At 39.2% G+C, this 13460-nt stretch overlaps 2 protein-coding genes across 3 annotated transcripts; both read left to right on the top strand.

Annotated features, from left to right (window-relative positions):
• Nucleotides 1-412: 412 nt before the first annotated feature.
• LOC132044825 (serine/threonine-protein phosphatase 7 long form homolog) lies at nucleotides 413-1378 on the top strand. The gene is made up of 3 exons (XM_059435361.1): nucleotides 413-646; nucleotides 733-1155; nucleotides 1256-1378. The coding sequence occupies exons 1-3, from the start codon at nucleotides 497-499 to the stop codon at nucleotides 1376-1378; spliced, it is 696 nt and encodes a 231-aa protein (XP_059291344.1). The 5' UTR covers nucleotides 413-496.
• A 2141-nt stretch (nucleotides 1379-3519) lies between these two features.
• Nucleotides 3520-13460, top strand: LOC132044796 (diphthine--ammonia ligase). Of its 2 annotated transcripts, XM_059435321.1 has the most exons (12): nucleotides 3520-3702; nucleotides 4523-4594; nucleotides 8516-8595; nucleotides 8942-9167; nucleotides 9274-9306; nucleotides 9531-9613; nucleotides 9689-9761; nucleotides 10322-10664; nucleotides 10819-11150; nucleotides 11345-11682; nucleotides 11945-12299; nucleotides 13070-13460. In XM_059435321.1, exons 1-12 carry the CDS (start codon nucleotides 3625-3627, stop codon nucleotides 13283-13285), a joined length of 2229 nt encoding a protein of 742 aa, XP_059291304.1. In that variant the 5' UTR covers nucleotides 3520-3624; the 3' UTR covers nucleotides 13286-13460. The 2 variants fall into 2 exon arrangements, with proteins under 2 accessions (XP_059291304.1, XP_059291303.1); XM_059435320.1 differs by having other exon boundaries at nucleotides 9531-9761.

Here is a 13460-nt window from a genome sequence, read left to right as displayed (position 1 = left end):
TACGAGCCTCCTCCCCGGTCGACGCGGGCGACAGAGTTGACTAGGCTCACCCACTTCGTGCCTCGATGCCCAGGGCCGCATTTCGAGAGAGTCGGGTTCGATTAGTGCACTCGCACTTATTTGGAGGGTCCGGATCCGGCCGAGGACGGCCCCCGCAGGACGATGTTGATCGTCATGCCCGTTTGTACCTGCTTATTATATTCGGGGGCATCTTGTTCCCGAACTCATCGGGTGCCTTTGTCAGCTTACGTTATTTGATTTTCTTGGAGCATCTGGACCGCCTGGGAGACTACAGCTGGGGCGGTGCTGTTTTGGCGTATCTTTACAGATGCCTGTGCCGAGCGTCTATTGGTGTTGTTAGAGATGTGGTGGATTTTTTGCTCTTCTCCAGGTAATATTTTAAGTGTGCCTTCCTTTAATGTAGACAAACCTCTTGAAATGACGACTTAAAAATCGTATTTTCTAATATAGCTTACAGTTACGGGCATGGGAGAGGATGCTGCCTTTTCAGCCCGTACCTAGGCATCACCTCGAGATTGACATGCCTTATGCGAGGAGGTGGATAGCGGGTTTTGACCGGGATGTGGATACGCACCACAGTATTCTTCCATTCCGGGACCAGCTTGATCACATGACGGACAATGGGGTAAAACTATTTAAATTTACATTAATAATTTAATTAAACGTCTTTTCGACTTGGTGATCACTGATTTGTATTTATATGTTATGCAGCTATTTATATGGACGTCGTACGCTGCTATATTAGATGGTTTGCCGGCCTTCTGTAGGGCAGGTCAGGGGGTTTGGAGGTCGCGGTGTCCATTGATACACCTGGACATCGTAGAGGAGCACATGCCCGAGCGTGTCTTACGACAGTTTGGGCATACACAGAGTATACCCCCTAACGTCCGTCATGAGCTCCGACACTATCAGCGGGACGATCGAGCTGCCGTTGATAATGATTTTCTGGCTTTCATGGATGTCCAGCTCCACCGTTGGGACAACAGGTTAGGCACTTTAGCGGTGGTTGGCCATTTGACTCCCATTGAGCATTACATGCGCTGGTATCATCTGATCACACGCCGATTGATCGGTAACCCGCCTTTGCGTCCCCTGGATGTAGGATACTCGCACTCACGGGACTACGAGGCATTGGTAAGTTTATCGTATTTAGATTTATTTAATTGCATTAATTGTTACGTTTTAAAAAATAACTTTTTTTTTTTTTTTTTTTTTCTGTTGAACACAAATGCAGCTGGTGGCCGTACAACGTTTACGCATCTTGGGGTTAGAGCATATGCCTTACCCTGGGCTTGCGGGGCTTGTGGCGGAGATGGTACGGATATCGGAGGATAGTATCCGACAGTTGCGAGATTAGGCGCAGGAGGAGCCTATTCCGAGGTCGACTATCGAGCAGCGCCGCAGAGGAGGACCGGTGCTCCCGCAGAGGAGGCCGTGCTGGCAAAGGACGCCGTGCGCGTAGAGGCCGAGGTGCTGCTGCTAGAGGACCTAGTAGTGAAGCACACCATTTGGTAGATGAGGCCGATCCCATTCCAGAGGGCGTTCACGAGTCCATCCGCGCCTGCCCAGGCCGGTGGCAGCAACACTCCGGGGACTCATCTACGTTTACGCCGGCGCTCTTACTTGCTGAGATACCAGGTCGTCATCACAGTCGAGCCAGAATGCATACATGGAGGAGCGTGATAACATTGATTGGGCGGCGTTACGCTCTTCATTAGCTGATGAGCGGCCTGTGAGGAATTTAGAGGGAGCCAAGATTCTATATATATTTTGATCCCGTATATATTTAAAATACTTATTTGTTCATTTAAATTATTTATTTTAAATATATATATATGTTACTCATTATTTAGTAATATTTTATATTTTAGGATTTGGCGCCGCGGGTCCACCAGAGCCACCCACTCAGGCGTTTTCTCATGGGTCTGCCGAGCCAGCGGTGTCTTCCCATATGACTACCGAGCCACATTTTTATTAAAATAAGCTTTTTATTAATTTTTTTTATTCAATATAAGGTCAATATTTAATATATATATATATATTATTTAAAGTACTTATTTTAAATATGTATGTTACTTATTATTTCATTTTTTTGATATTTTAGGATTCGGGCGCCGCTGGTCCACAGAGCGACCCATTCGGGAGCATTCTCATCACCGCCGAGGCGAGAGGTGTCTTCTCGTGAGACTACCGAGGCGTGTATGTTTTTTACTTAAAACTAATTTTATTCAATATAAGGTAAATATTTATTTAATTTTTATAACCTTTACTTGGACTTCGAACGACATCTCGTCCAGGAGACTACCTCATATTCACCACCACACCCATCTCAGGAGCCTACAGACCTATCTCAGGAGCCTACTCAGGCGCCCGTTGACATACAAGTTTGATTAAATAAATAATGTTAATGTATTTAATATAAATAAGAAATGGTACTAATTATTATATACTTTTCAGGTTCATCCTTCGGCGCCTGAGGTGGCGACTCCCGACGAGGAAGAGGTCGAGTTTCCAGACCTAACTCAGCCTGAGGTTTTGAGCGTGCCAGCGGGACCAGATCCCAAGAAGAAGCACGTTCTAGTCAAGGGCGCACGGGCTAGGGGAAGAGATGATGATCATGACTTGGAGCGTCCGGTTATTAAGAGGAAAAAGGGCGATGGAGACGATGACGAGGGCGGTGGGGATGGTATGAGCCTTCGGCCTAGGGATAGTCTCCGGCATACTACATGTGGGACCCATCCTCGATAGTGTATATACATTAGTGTTGTACAAATTATCGTAAATATTATATATTTTTTGCATATCTATACATATTATCTTAGTCTTTATTATTGTTTGTAGTTTCACATCCTAAATTGATAATAAAAAAACGTGACACATTCAAAATAAAGTTAAGCATTAATTTAAAAATAAGGCGAAACCCTAAAAGATAAATAACGTAAAGCTAATGACTACAAGTCTTCAAACAAAAAAGGACTTCGAGCACTTTTCAACCACTAAAATGACAATCCAAAGTATTGCGTATTCTTGATGTATTTAGCCTATTTTATTAATTATACAAATATAAGTAGGGTTCTATATAAAATATTAAAGTTCCGGAGTCTCAAAGCATGATTAATATACAGCTAAACTACGTAAAAAGGAGTGAAAATGTAATAAGAGGCTGGTTTTGAAAAATAGCGGACTGCTATAGCACAGTAAAATAATGCGCCATAGATGAGAGACAAGTGTCTATAGCGCAGTATTTTACTGCGCTAAAAGACGTTACAGTTAACGGCTATAGCGCAGTAAAATACTGCACTAAAGCACTTAACGGAGCCGTTACGGTTAAGTTCTTTAGCGCAGTATTTTACTGCGCTAAAGGTACTTTTGTAACATTTTTTTTATTAGGGTATTTTGGTTCAAAATAATTTTTTTGGGGCATTTTGGTTCCGGACTCGTTGATTGACCCAAGAAAGGGAGTCGTCACGAAACCCAAAAAATCCAAGTACAAGATATTTTATTACTGTTAGCCAAAACAAAGACAGACAAACAGTAAGCAAACATTAAACTCCCAAAAACCCTACTTCACCTTGTCGGAGACAGAGACAGTTTTAACACAAAATGAAAGTAGTGGCTTTAGTGAGTGGCGGCAAAGATAGTTGCTATGCTATGATGAAATGCATTCAATATGGTCACCAGGTCTTCTATCTTTTGTGTCTATCTCCCCATGGGTGTGTTACGCTATGAAGGAAAAATGTTTTCTAGGAAAAAAAGTGGGTTTTCTACTTTATTTTCTTGTGTTCGGTACGTAAATAAAAAATACAGTAGTATCCTAAAAGCATTTTTATATAATCTAGACAAATATGGGTAGGGGTAGGGGTAGGGGTAGGGGTGGGGGGTGGAGCGGGGTGGGGGTGGTAAAGATGGGGTGGAGTGAGGGGAGGAGACAGTGGCGGAGTCAGGGGTTCAAAAATATAAAAGAATAAGAAACGAGGAAGCCAAGGTGTTCAACATCAGGGGAATCATCTTGTGTTCCAATAGAAGCAGAAGTGATGTGGATTATTCAAGAATCGAAGTCTATTTATGCATAAAAAATAATTTTAACCTTGTGTATACATGATTTTTCGCCGAAGGGGGTTCGGGTGAACACACTGCCCACCACTTGGCTCCGCCCCTGGGAGGAGATAATCATTGTGGAATGCCACTTATGGGGTAGGAGTAGGGGGTGGCGTGGGGGTGGTGAAGATGGGGTGGAGTGAGGGGAGGAGATAATCATTGTGTAATGCCACTTGTGGGACTTGTTTTTCGTAGTTCACTAGGGAAGTAATTTTTTTCATTTTTAAGAAGGTTGTTTTCCTAAAAGAAAATATGTTTTGAAATTTTTGACTAACCAAACATGAGAAAATTGGAAATCATTTTCCGGAAAATAGTTTCCTCCATACCGAACACACCCTATGTGTTTGATGAATTATAAAATGTTTCACATTGTTATTGTGTTGTTATTCTGGTAATTTTTCAGATTGTTGCGTTGGCTAATTTGATTCCTGCTGATGATGCTACGGATGAGCTTGATAGCTACATGTATCAAACAGTGAGCTTCTTTTCCTTCCTTTTTTCCTCTTTAAATGCTGAAAACATCTATTAGTACATAGTTATTCATAAGGTGAAGCCTTTTTAAGCAGGAGCAGAGCTAGCCCTTCGGTTATGGGTTCGGCCAAGCCCAGTAATGTTGGTCCAAACCCTGATTTATATTGAATTTTTCATTGAAATATACAAATTATTACTCCCTCGGGTCCAAAGTAAGTGTCCACTTAGCCTTTAGCACACCCTTTAAAAAAATACTGAACGCCTATAATAAATAGGTATTTTGACTGAACTATCCTTAATTAAATATACTACCTAGGCATGGTATTTGGTGCAAATAGCAGATCCATTGACATTTGGAATGGGGTTTTAGAGAAATGTGAGAAAAGACTCACAAGATAGAAGTGCCAGTACCTTTCTTTGAGTGGCAGGCTAATTCTCATAAATAGTGTCCCAGATGCTCTACCGAGGTACATGATGTCTCTTTTTCCTATACCCCCACAAGTTGAGAAGAGAATGGATATGTTGAGAAGCAATTTTCTGTGGCAAGGCAACAAAGGAAAAAGGTGTACAACTCTGACACTCAGTAAACAACAAGGGGGGGCTTGGCATAAAAAATTTAAGGAAGCAGAACGAATGTCTGCTCATGAAGTGGCTCTGGAGATACTCAAATAAAGATCAATCACTGTGGAAGAAGGTGATTAAGGAAAAGTATGGAGAAGATGATGCCTGGAAAACCAAAATTGTCAACTCTGTGCCATGGGGTTAGCTTTTCGCGGACGACATAGTCCTGATTGACGAGACAAAACGCTAGGATTGTAAGTTCGAGTGAAGCACATCGGGAGGCAGACTTGGAAGTAAGGCTACCCGGGCCATCCAGAAGAAAAAGTTGTTTCAAGTAGGGTCTATTAGATTGACGATGATGTCACACATCGTATTGGGGTAGGGTGGATGAAATGGAGGCTTGCTTCGGAGTGCTATGTGACAAGAAGGTGCCAATGATTCAAAGTAGTGGTTGGGCCGACTATCTTTGTATGGGAAAGATCTCTCACGTTCAAAAGATGAAAGTTGCGAGATGAGAATGTTGAGATGGATGTGTGGCCACGCCCTTTGGGTGACGAGTTAGGAATGAGGATATTCGGGATAAGGTGGGGGTGGCCTCGGTGGAAGACAAGATGGTTCCCTCAAGGAGATTGAGATGGTTTGGGCATGTGAAGAGGAGAGACACATCCCCGGTGCGGATGGTTTCGGCAGGTAGGGGTAAAGCAAGAATTGGGGAGAGGTAATTAGAACACGACATAATATAATTAGATAGGAGGGTTTGGAGGACCCAATTAAGGTAGAAGGCTAGTAGATAGTCTCGTTAGTTCTTATTAGTAGTCGCATTATTGCAATATAATTTTTGTGCTCAGTTATTTCAATTATCCCGTGTTCTCTTGCTCCGATTGTTGCTATTATCTCGTTATTTCTGTGTTGTGATTATCAGTGTTAGTATCGCTTTGAATCTCTTTTCCGAATCTCTTAACCTTACTTCTTTTTATGCTTTTTATTGAGCCGAGGGTCTTTCGGAAACGGGGTAGGAGACACTCTACCCTCCCCAGACCCCACGATGTGGGATTTCAACTGATGGGGTTAGTGTTTGGAGGACCATCAGAAATCTTTGGACGGTTTTCAGCATTAATATCAGATTCAAGGTTGGGAATGGGCAGCAAATTTCCTTTTGGGAAGACAACGGGTTAGGTAATGGTTCCCTCAGGCGATGTTTACATCCTGAATCAGCAGCAAAGGGTTAATATTAATGGGGTATGGAACAATCAAGGATGAGATCTCAGTTTCAGAAGACCTTTGAATGATTGGAGATGGACATATTCATTGCCTTCCTTAACACACTTAATTTCTTCAATGGAGCCTCACCAGAGCAAGATAGGTTATGGTGGTTGAGAGACAGATCGGGAGTTTTTTCCGTCAAGACAGCATACCACACGAGGAATCACAACAACAACAACAACAGGTACAATGGCCTTGGAGGCAACTATGGAAGACAAACATACCATACAAGGTGGAATGTTTTGTTTGGTTGGTAGTAAAGAAGGCTTGTTTGACACAAGACAGACTGCAAAGAAGGGGAATACACCTTTGCTCTATCTGCCACTTATGTGGAAAGTATGCAGAAACAAATAGTCATCTTTTTTTGCATTGTAGGGTGACTACACAACTATGGGACATATTCCTTGCTAAAATTGGTTTGAGCGGGGCAATGCCAATTCATACACTAGATATGCTATCTAGTTGGAGCAGAAGAAGAGGAACTAAAGCTCAAAAAAAAAAAAAAAAAAAAAAAAAAAAGAGATGAAAGTATGATTCCAGGCTGCATATGGTGGACTATCTGGAAGGAAAGGAACTCAAGATGTTTTGATAACAAAAGCAATCCTATCCAGAAGATAAAGCTTAATTGCATTCGACTTTTACATTTTTGGTGTACAGAAAATTATGTAGATGATACAGAGACTCTAATACAGTTCCTAGAGTCTCTTTAGTTGCTAGTTGAATTTCTGTAGCTTTATATAGCTTCCTTGTAACTATGGCCTCCACTGGCCCTTTTGGATATCAATACAGCTTGTTACCATGTCCAAAAAAAATATACTACCTAAATAATAAAGTTACTCGATTACATAAAAACTCACTTATCTAAATAGGGGTAAATTTGGAAGAAAATAATTAATTTCTTCTTGATTATGTAAGTGGACACTTATTTTGAACCAAAATAAAAAGGCTAAGTGGATACTTATCATGAGCCGGAGGGAGTAATTTAGAACCCACTAACTTTAAAGGACTAGAATCCCGAACCCATAAGCTTCAAATCCTTTCACCGCCTCTGATTGTAAGTCCAACATATGAATTCTCTATATGCATAGTACTCAGAGGATTTGTCATAGTTAGATTATTTTTATTGAAGAGGTGTTTGAAGTGGAGAAGTTCATTTTATATGTATGTGAAAACGACACTAATGCTTAAGCGGATCAGCCTACTTGCAAAATTCAATCTGATTGAAGATTTACAAAAACGAAAAATTTGATCTTTTGATTAGTTATAAGCTGCTTTTTCTATCTTTTATAATAATGGTGGTGCCTAGTCCGACTTGCGCACCTTGAAGTTGTAAGCTGCTGGTTGTTATAGAGTTGAATTTGTACCTCTAGATCCACCGGTCAATAGACCTTAAATCTCTTAGAATCAATGCGGGCCTAACTAAAAGCAAAAGAGCTTGTTGGTGTAACATTTACAGCATGTCTAGTATTTTTTGTTTTTGGATAGTCGAGAAATGTCTGAGAGCCCGTGGCGCACAACTCGAAGCTTGATGGATAATGGTTCTGCCCTTCTACCTTTCTCTGCTTAAATACTAAGCTTTTGTCTGCATCCGGATTCGAACCCATGATGTGCGCCTAATCCAAACATCATGTGTTGCCATCTTACCACTAGTCAAATCCCTTGGGCACATTTGTTTAGTGTTTGTCAGGATTCCTTTTATCCTGGTTAGAGTTGTATGGTTATGTAGGAATAAGTATGAGATTGACTTAGAGAATCTATAATTTGCATAAAAGACAAATTGGTTAGTATTGGAATGATCCGAACTGAATGCTGAGGATTCATATAGCTGCACCTGAACTGATTTCAGATTGAGTTATAGTTAATTGATTGTTTTAGACTTGACCAAAAAATTAATTTAGATTCCGAGAGAAGGAAATTGATAATGAGTATAATTGATCCACTGTCTAGCATCTTGATGTCCCCTATACATTAGTGGAAATTTCTTTTCTTAATTACAAGAATTGTGATCATAAGTTTTGTTAATAAGAAAGATATAAAAAGTTTTTCCTCCCCTCCTTAATACTACGTTTTCATTTAGAATGTTCACTAACTGTTTCTGCAGGTTGGGCACCAAATAGTTATTGGCTATGCTAAATGCATGGGACTCCCATTATTCCGGAGGCGAATTCAAGGATCCACAAGGTAAGCCTTTTTGCAGGATTTCTTTTGAGCAGCTAATTCCCTAAGTTTGAAAAATCTATTATCGGGTTTCCTTTAAAGAACCGGAAAGGTGAAGTTTAAAAAATCTATTATCGAGTTTACTTCAAAGAACTGGAGAGGTGAAGTTTATTTCTTGTCGAAGAATAGAGGTTTGCTTTTTTCTATATAAAAAGCAGATAGAATGGACAAATGATGTTTCCCTAATACATCTAGCTGAATAATCTCTGTAAGATGTTACATTAATGTAATTGTTAACATGCATATGAGAAGTAGCTTCATACCTACAACGTAATGTTTTATTTATAACTTTTATAGTTGGATTTCACAGGCATCATGACCTAAGCTACAGTATGACTCCTGGTGATGAAGTTGAAGATATGTTTATATTGTTGAATGAAGTAAAAAGACAGATACCCTCTGTTACAGCAGTATCTTCTGGTGCAATTGCATCTGACTACCAGAGATTACGAGTAGAAAGTATATGTTCAAGGTTAGGGCTCGTTTCATTGGCGTACCTATGGAAGCAAGATCAATCCTTTCTTCTACAGGAAATGGTAAACTTGTGTTACAAATAGAGATAGAGAAAATAATAATTGCTTATACAACTCTGATCCGAAGTTCTCTTCTTTTTTTTTTTTTGTTCCCCCATTCCCATGGCAGATAACAAATGGAATTATTGCAATATTAGTGAAGGTAGGAATCTCTGAGGTCTTTCTATTTGAAATTTTTCATTTAAATATTATGCTTATGGAATTCGTGATTTTTTTGGTCGCTCTAAATGAAATCAATGGATGACTTGAGATTTGGAGGAACACACTTAAATTTAGGTTTGACAATGCCATCAAAATGTCATTTACATAGGATGAGTGTTGTTGCTTTTCCCCTTGTTTAGTTGCTATACTTATGAATCTTTCTAGGTTGCTGCTATTGGACTGAACCCCTCAAAACACTTGGGAAAGAAGATAGTAGAACTGGAACCCCACCTCCACAAGCTAAAAGAGTATGATATGGTTAGCAAAAATTTTGGCATAATTTTACTTCACTTTTTTCGCATTTTTATCTTTATTTTTTGCAGGTTATATGGAATAAATGTCTGTGGCGAAGGTGGAGAATATGAAACATTAACCCTTGATTGCCCTCTATTTAAAGCAAGTATTCCATCTCTCTCTCTCTCTCTCTCCCCCTTTTGGATGGTTCTGCACATAGAATATATGGTCTCAAAAAAAAAAGATAGCTTTACTACTAATTCTGTGATAAAGTATTTAGCCAATACCTTTGGAGAAAATTTATCCGTCTGATCCATGATTTTTGTCTATGTTGAATTTTAAAAAAAATGCATTTTGGTTGTGTGATAGCATCTTTATGCATTTTTTTTTTTCAATTTGTTGTTGGGAGTAATTATTTTTTTAAAATTTTGGTGGGAAAAATGCAGTGTTTAGTCCTATAAGTGGATTTAATCAAAGCTCATTGTGACCTTCAAATGTCAAATGAAGCAAATGATGTGAGACAGAGAATGAAGTTTAGTGCTTTAAAATAACGTACACTTCTTTCTTTATCATCTCTAATTTTTCAACTCTTCCAGAAAGCTCAATTTGACCTTCAAAGTCAATTGAAGCAAAAATGATGCGACATTGAGTATGACTTTAGTGCTTAAAAGTTACACCCCTCTTCTTTCTTTATCAGTCGTCTAATTTTTCAACTCTCCCAGAATGCTCGAATTGTGCTGGATGAATTTCAAATCGTCTTGCATTCTTCAGATTCCATAGCCCCTGTTGGCATTCTCCACCCCCTGGCATTCCATCTGGAAAATAAGGTGGAGTCAATATCTTCAAATGGCATTGATGAAGCAAGCAATGTCTGTCAGAGGAATGTGGATACAGTAATTGAAGTTCAAGGAGATGTCCAACAAGGTGAAGCTGCTAGTGAATTTGTTGCTGTAAGCTCTAAGCAACTAGGTGTTACTAAACAGGAGCTCAAAATTTCTAAAACAAGGAAGGATAATGTCTTTTCTATCTCTTGCTGGCTCCAAGACTCCTGTAAAAATTCATCAGGTAAAACATTGGAGTTACTATAGAAGGTTAATGTTGTAGGTAGAATCATATCAGATGTTGTGCAATGTGTTAAACTTTCTCTATGATCTAGTTCCTCTTCGTATCTCTTTTGGATCTCTTTTGTTTTTAATGCTTTTAGCCTTGTTATTGCCAGATCTACAGGAGGATCTGGAGGTTGTTCTAATGAAAATTGAAGCTCTGCTCGTGGAAAATGGTTCCTCTTGGGAAAATGTATTGTATATCCATCTATATATTGCTGATATGGATGAGTTTGCAGTGGCAAATGAAACCTACGTCAGATATATTACTCAAAAGAAGTGTCGTTATGGTGTACCATCACGGTCCACCATTGAGCTCCCTCTATTGCTATTTGGTTTAGGGAGAGCATATATTGAAGTCTTAGTGGCAAATGATCCTACTAAAAAGGTCTTGCATGTACAAAGTATTTCTTGCTGGGCTCCTAGCTGTATTGGTCCATACAGTCAGGTACTGATCCTTTTAGATAGTGAACCATTCATATCGTCCCAGGGACGACACGATTATCATTTTTATTCTATCTTGCTTTTTACTTGGATATAAAGCATATAATTAACTACACATATCTAGTTTCTTTTGCTATCAGGAGAATCATCGTCGTGAAATTTTGCTTCTGATTCATTTACCACATCATTATGTTTCAGGCAACTTTGCACAATGACATACTACACATGGCAGGGCAGCTGGGGCTTGACCCAGCAACTATGGTGCTCTGTGAAGGAGGTCCTGTTGCAGAACTTGAACAGGCACTGCAAAACAGTGAAGCAGTTGCTAGAAGCTTTAACTGTTCAATATCTACGTCAGTCATAGTCTTTGTGATATATTGTTCAGAATCTATGGAAAAATTAGAAAGAGTTGTTGTTCGGAAGAAAATAGAAACAATTCTTAAGCAAATGAAGTCGCAGCATTCTGAGGACGCAAAGAAGTCCGAAGTCCTAGATCCAATTTTCCTATATGTTCTTGTTCCTGATCTTCCAAAAAGGTAATTTGTGTTTGGGGTGCTCCCATTGACCACAGTATAAATGACACTCTAATGTTTGCACTTCCAAGAGCTGTTTTGTGAATAATTAGCTTTAGAATAATTGATCATCTGTTATCATCATTTTAATTCCCTTTGTATTTGAGTTTCTTGTTATGCCATATGTTGTCTATCTCCAGTCAGTATGACATGAGAACAAAATGGGCCTGTTATTTATCTGTCTTGCTCGTCAAAAATATTAATTGTGTATAGTTCCTCTATGTAGAGCTCTGGTTGAAGTAAAGCCAATGTTTTACACGGGGGAGTACTTGTCTGCTCCAAGTGATCATGCCAAGCAATATCAATCCACAGGACAAGGTTATTGGGGTTTGGGGTATGAAACTTGGCATGACATTTGCCTTCAGAAATCTGTTGTTTATGGGAAAATATGCACAGCAATTCTTTCAGTTACTGAAGAGCTTGCAGCAAAAATTTGCTCCCTCACCAATGTTGCATGGCATGCCGATGTTAAGTCCAAAAGTCTTGTCGAAGAGGAACAAGTCATAATGATTGCAAGATTTTGCATTTATCGTCTCGATAAAGTCCTTTTGGAGAATGATTTCTCTTGGGACGACGTAATGGTTAGTTTCTTTTCCCTGGCCCAACTGTTCTATTCACAAATTTTCGTGGAGTGGTTATAAGTCTGTGCAAGGTCTCCTGGATTAAATAGGAAACAGTATTAGTGTTTCACTTCTCTTTCAAGAAATGACCAGCAAAAATACTAGTCAGGGGTAAAAAGCAAAGAAAACTAGGAAAGAATCGTTTTTTAACCCTATTACACAATTTGGATAGAATTGTTTGTAGTTGATAAACTGCGTAGGTGAAATTGGAGAGGCTGCGGCAGAGTATAACCTTTTGTTTGTTTTTCAGGGGTAGGGGGTTCAAGAGCAAGATCTCGGGAAGGAACGTCAACAAGTCGGGATTAAATTAACCCAAAAAAAAAAAAAAACGATCTTCAATAGCAATTTGCTCTTTGTGTTAGACATGTTACTGAAAATGTGGGGAAGTTCTTACTGGATGCCTACACAGATTATTATTATTAAAAGAGATTCTGCCTCGAGCATATAATAGTTATTTCTATGAGCAATTAGTTGGTTAAGCTGAAGGTGCTGAAAGGATAAGAAAGCAGTAGAAAAAAGTAAATGGTGGAAAAACATAATCTTGTCCTTTCAATCCTTTGGAATAGAACTGTTTGAAAGGTTCTGTTACTTCTCAGTAATGGTTGGGAGATAATGGGCAAAGTTTGAGCCATTATAGTTTGCACTTTTCTAGACGTCATTTTCTTGTTTTACTATTCTTTTTCTTAGATAAAAGTATAATAGTCCTTTAACACATTCTCTCATTTTTGCAGAATTTAAGGCTCTACTTTGCGAGTAGCCTTAATATCCCTCATGGAACATTGTCTCAAATCTTCTCTGATGTGTTTAATGAATTTGCTCAGATGAGTCGGAGAATTAAAGTAGATGCTGAACCTATTTTAAATATCGTTCCTGTCTTGGGTGCTGGGAGGTCTTTATCGACCTTGGATGATATATTCACATGTGAACTCATTGCTAGCAAATGTTAGTCATTTAAATAGGGGATTGATATATTAAATGTTCAGTTCAGAAAAAAGGAGTATTGAACTTGAGCAAATTCTTATTATGTTATTGTGATCCCCAATTGTTGCAATTTACACGCTTTATAGGAAATGAACATACGAAGTTTATCTCATATCTGAAATACTCCCTTAAGTTGCTGCA

This window comes from Lycium ferocissimum, unplaced genomic scaffold (assembly GCF_029784015.1).
Source record: "Lycium ferocissimum isolate CSIRO_LF1 unplaced genomic scaffold, AGI_CSIRO_Lferr_CH_V1 ctg525, whole genome shotgun sequence".
Taxonomy (NCBI): Eukaryota; Viridiplantae; Streptophyta; class Magnoliopsida; order Solanales; family Solanaceae; genus Lycium; species Lycium ferocissimum.
Note: the sequence above shows the minus strand (reverse complement) of the source record. Positions and strands in the feature narration are given on the sequence as shown.

Excerpts from the sequence above, each read along its gene's own strand:
- LOC132044825 (XM_059435361.1), top strand. The coding sequence starts at position 497 with ATGCTGCCTTTTCAGCCCGTACCTAGGCATCACCTCGAGATTGACATG. Across the intron at positions 647-732 it reads ATCACATGACGGACAATGGG|CTATTTATATGGACGTCGTA; the intron begins GTAAAACTATTT and ends TATGTTATGCAG. Across the intron at positions 1,156-1,255 it reads CACGGGACTACGAGGCATTG|CTGGTGGCCGTACAACGTTT; the intron begins GTAAGTTTATCG and ends ACACAAATGCAG.
- LOC132044796 (XM_059435320.1), top strand. The coding sequence starts at position 3,625 with ATGAAAGTAGTGGCTTTAGTGAGTGGCGGCAAAGATAGTTGCTATGCT. Across the intron at positions 9,168-9,273 it reads CCTTTCTTCTACAGGAAATG|ATAACAAATGGAATTATTGC; the intron begins GTAAACTTGTGT and ends TTCCCATGGCAG. Across the intron at positions 11,151-11,344 it reads GTATTGGTCCATACAGTCAG|GCAACTTTGCACAATGACAT; the intron begins GTACTGATCCTT and ends ATTATGTTTCAG.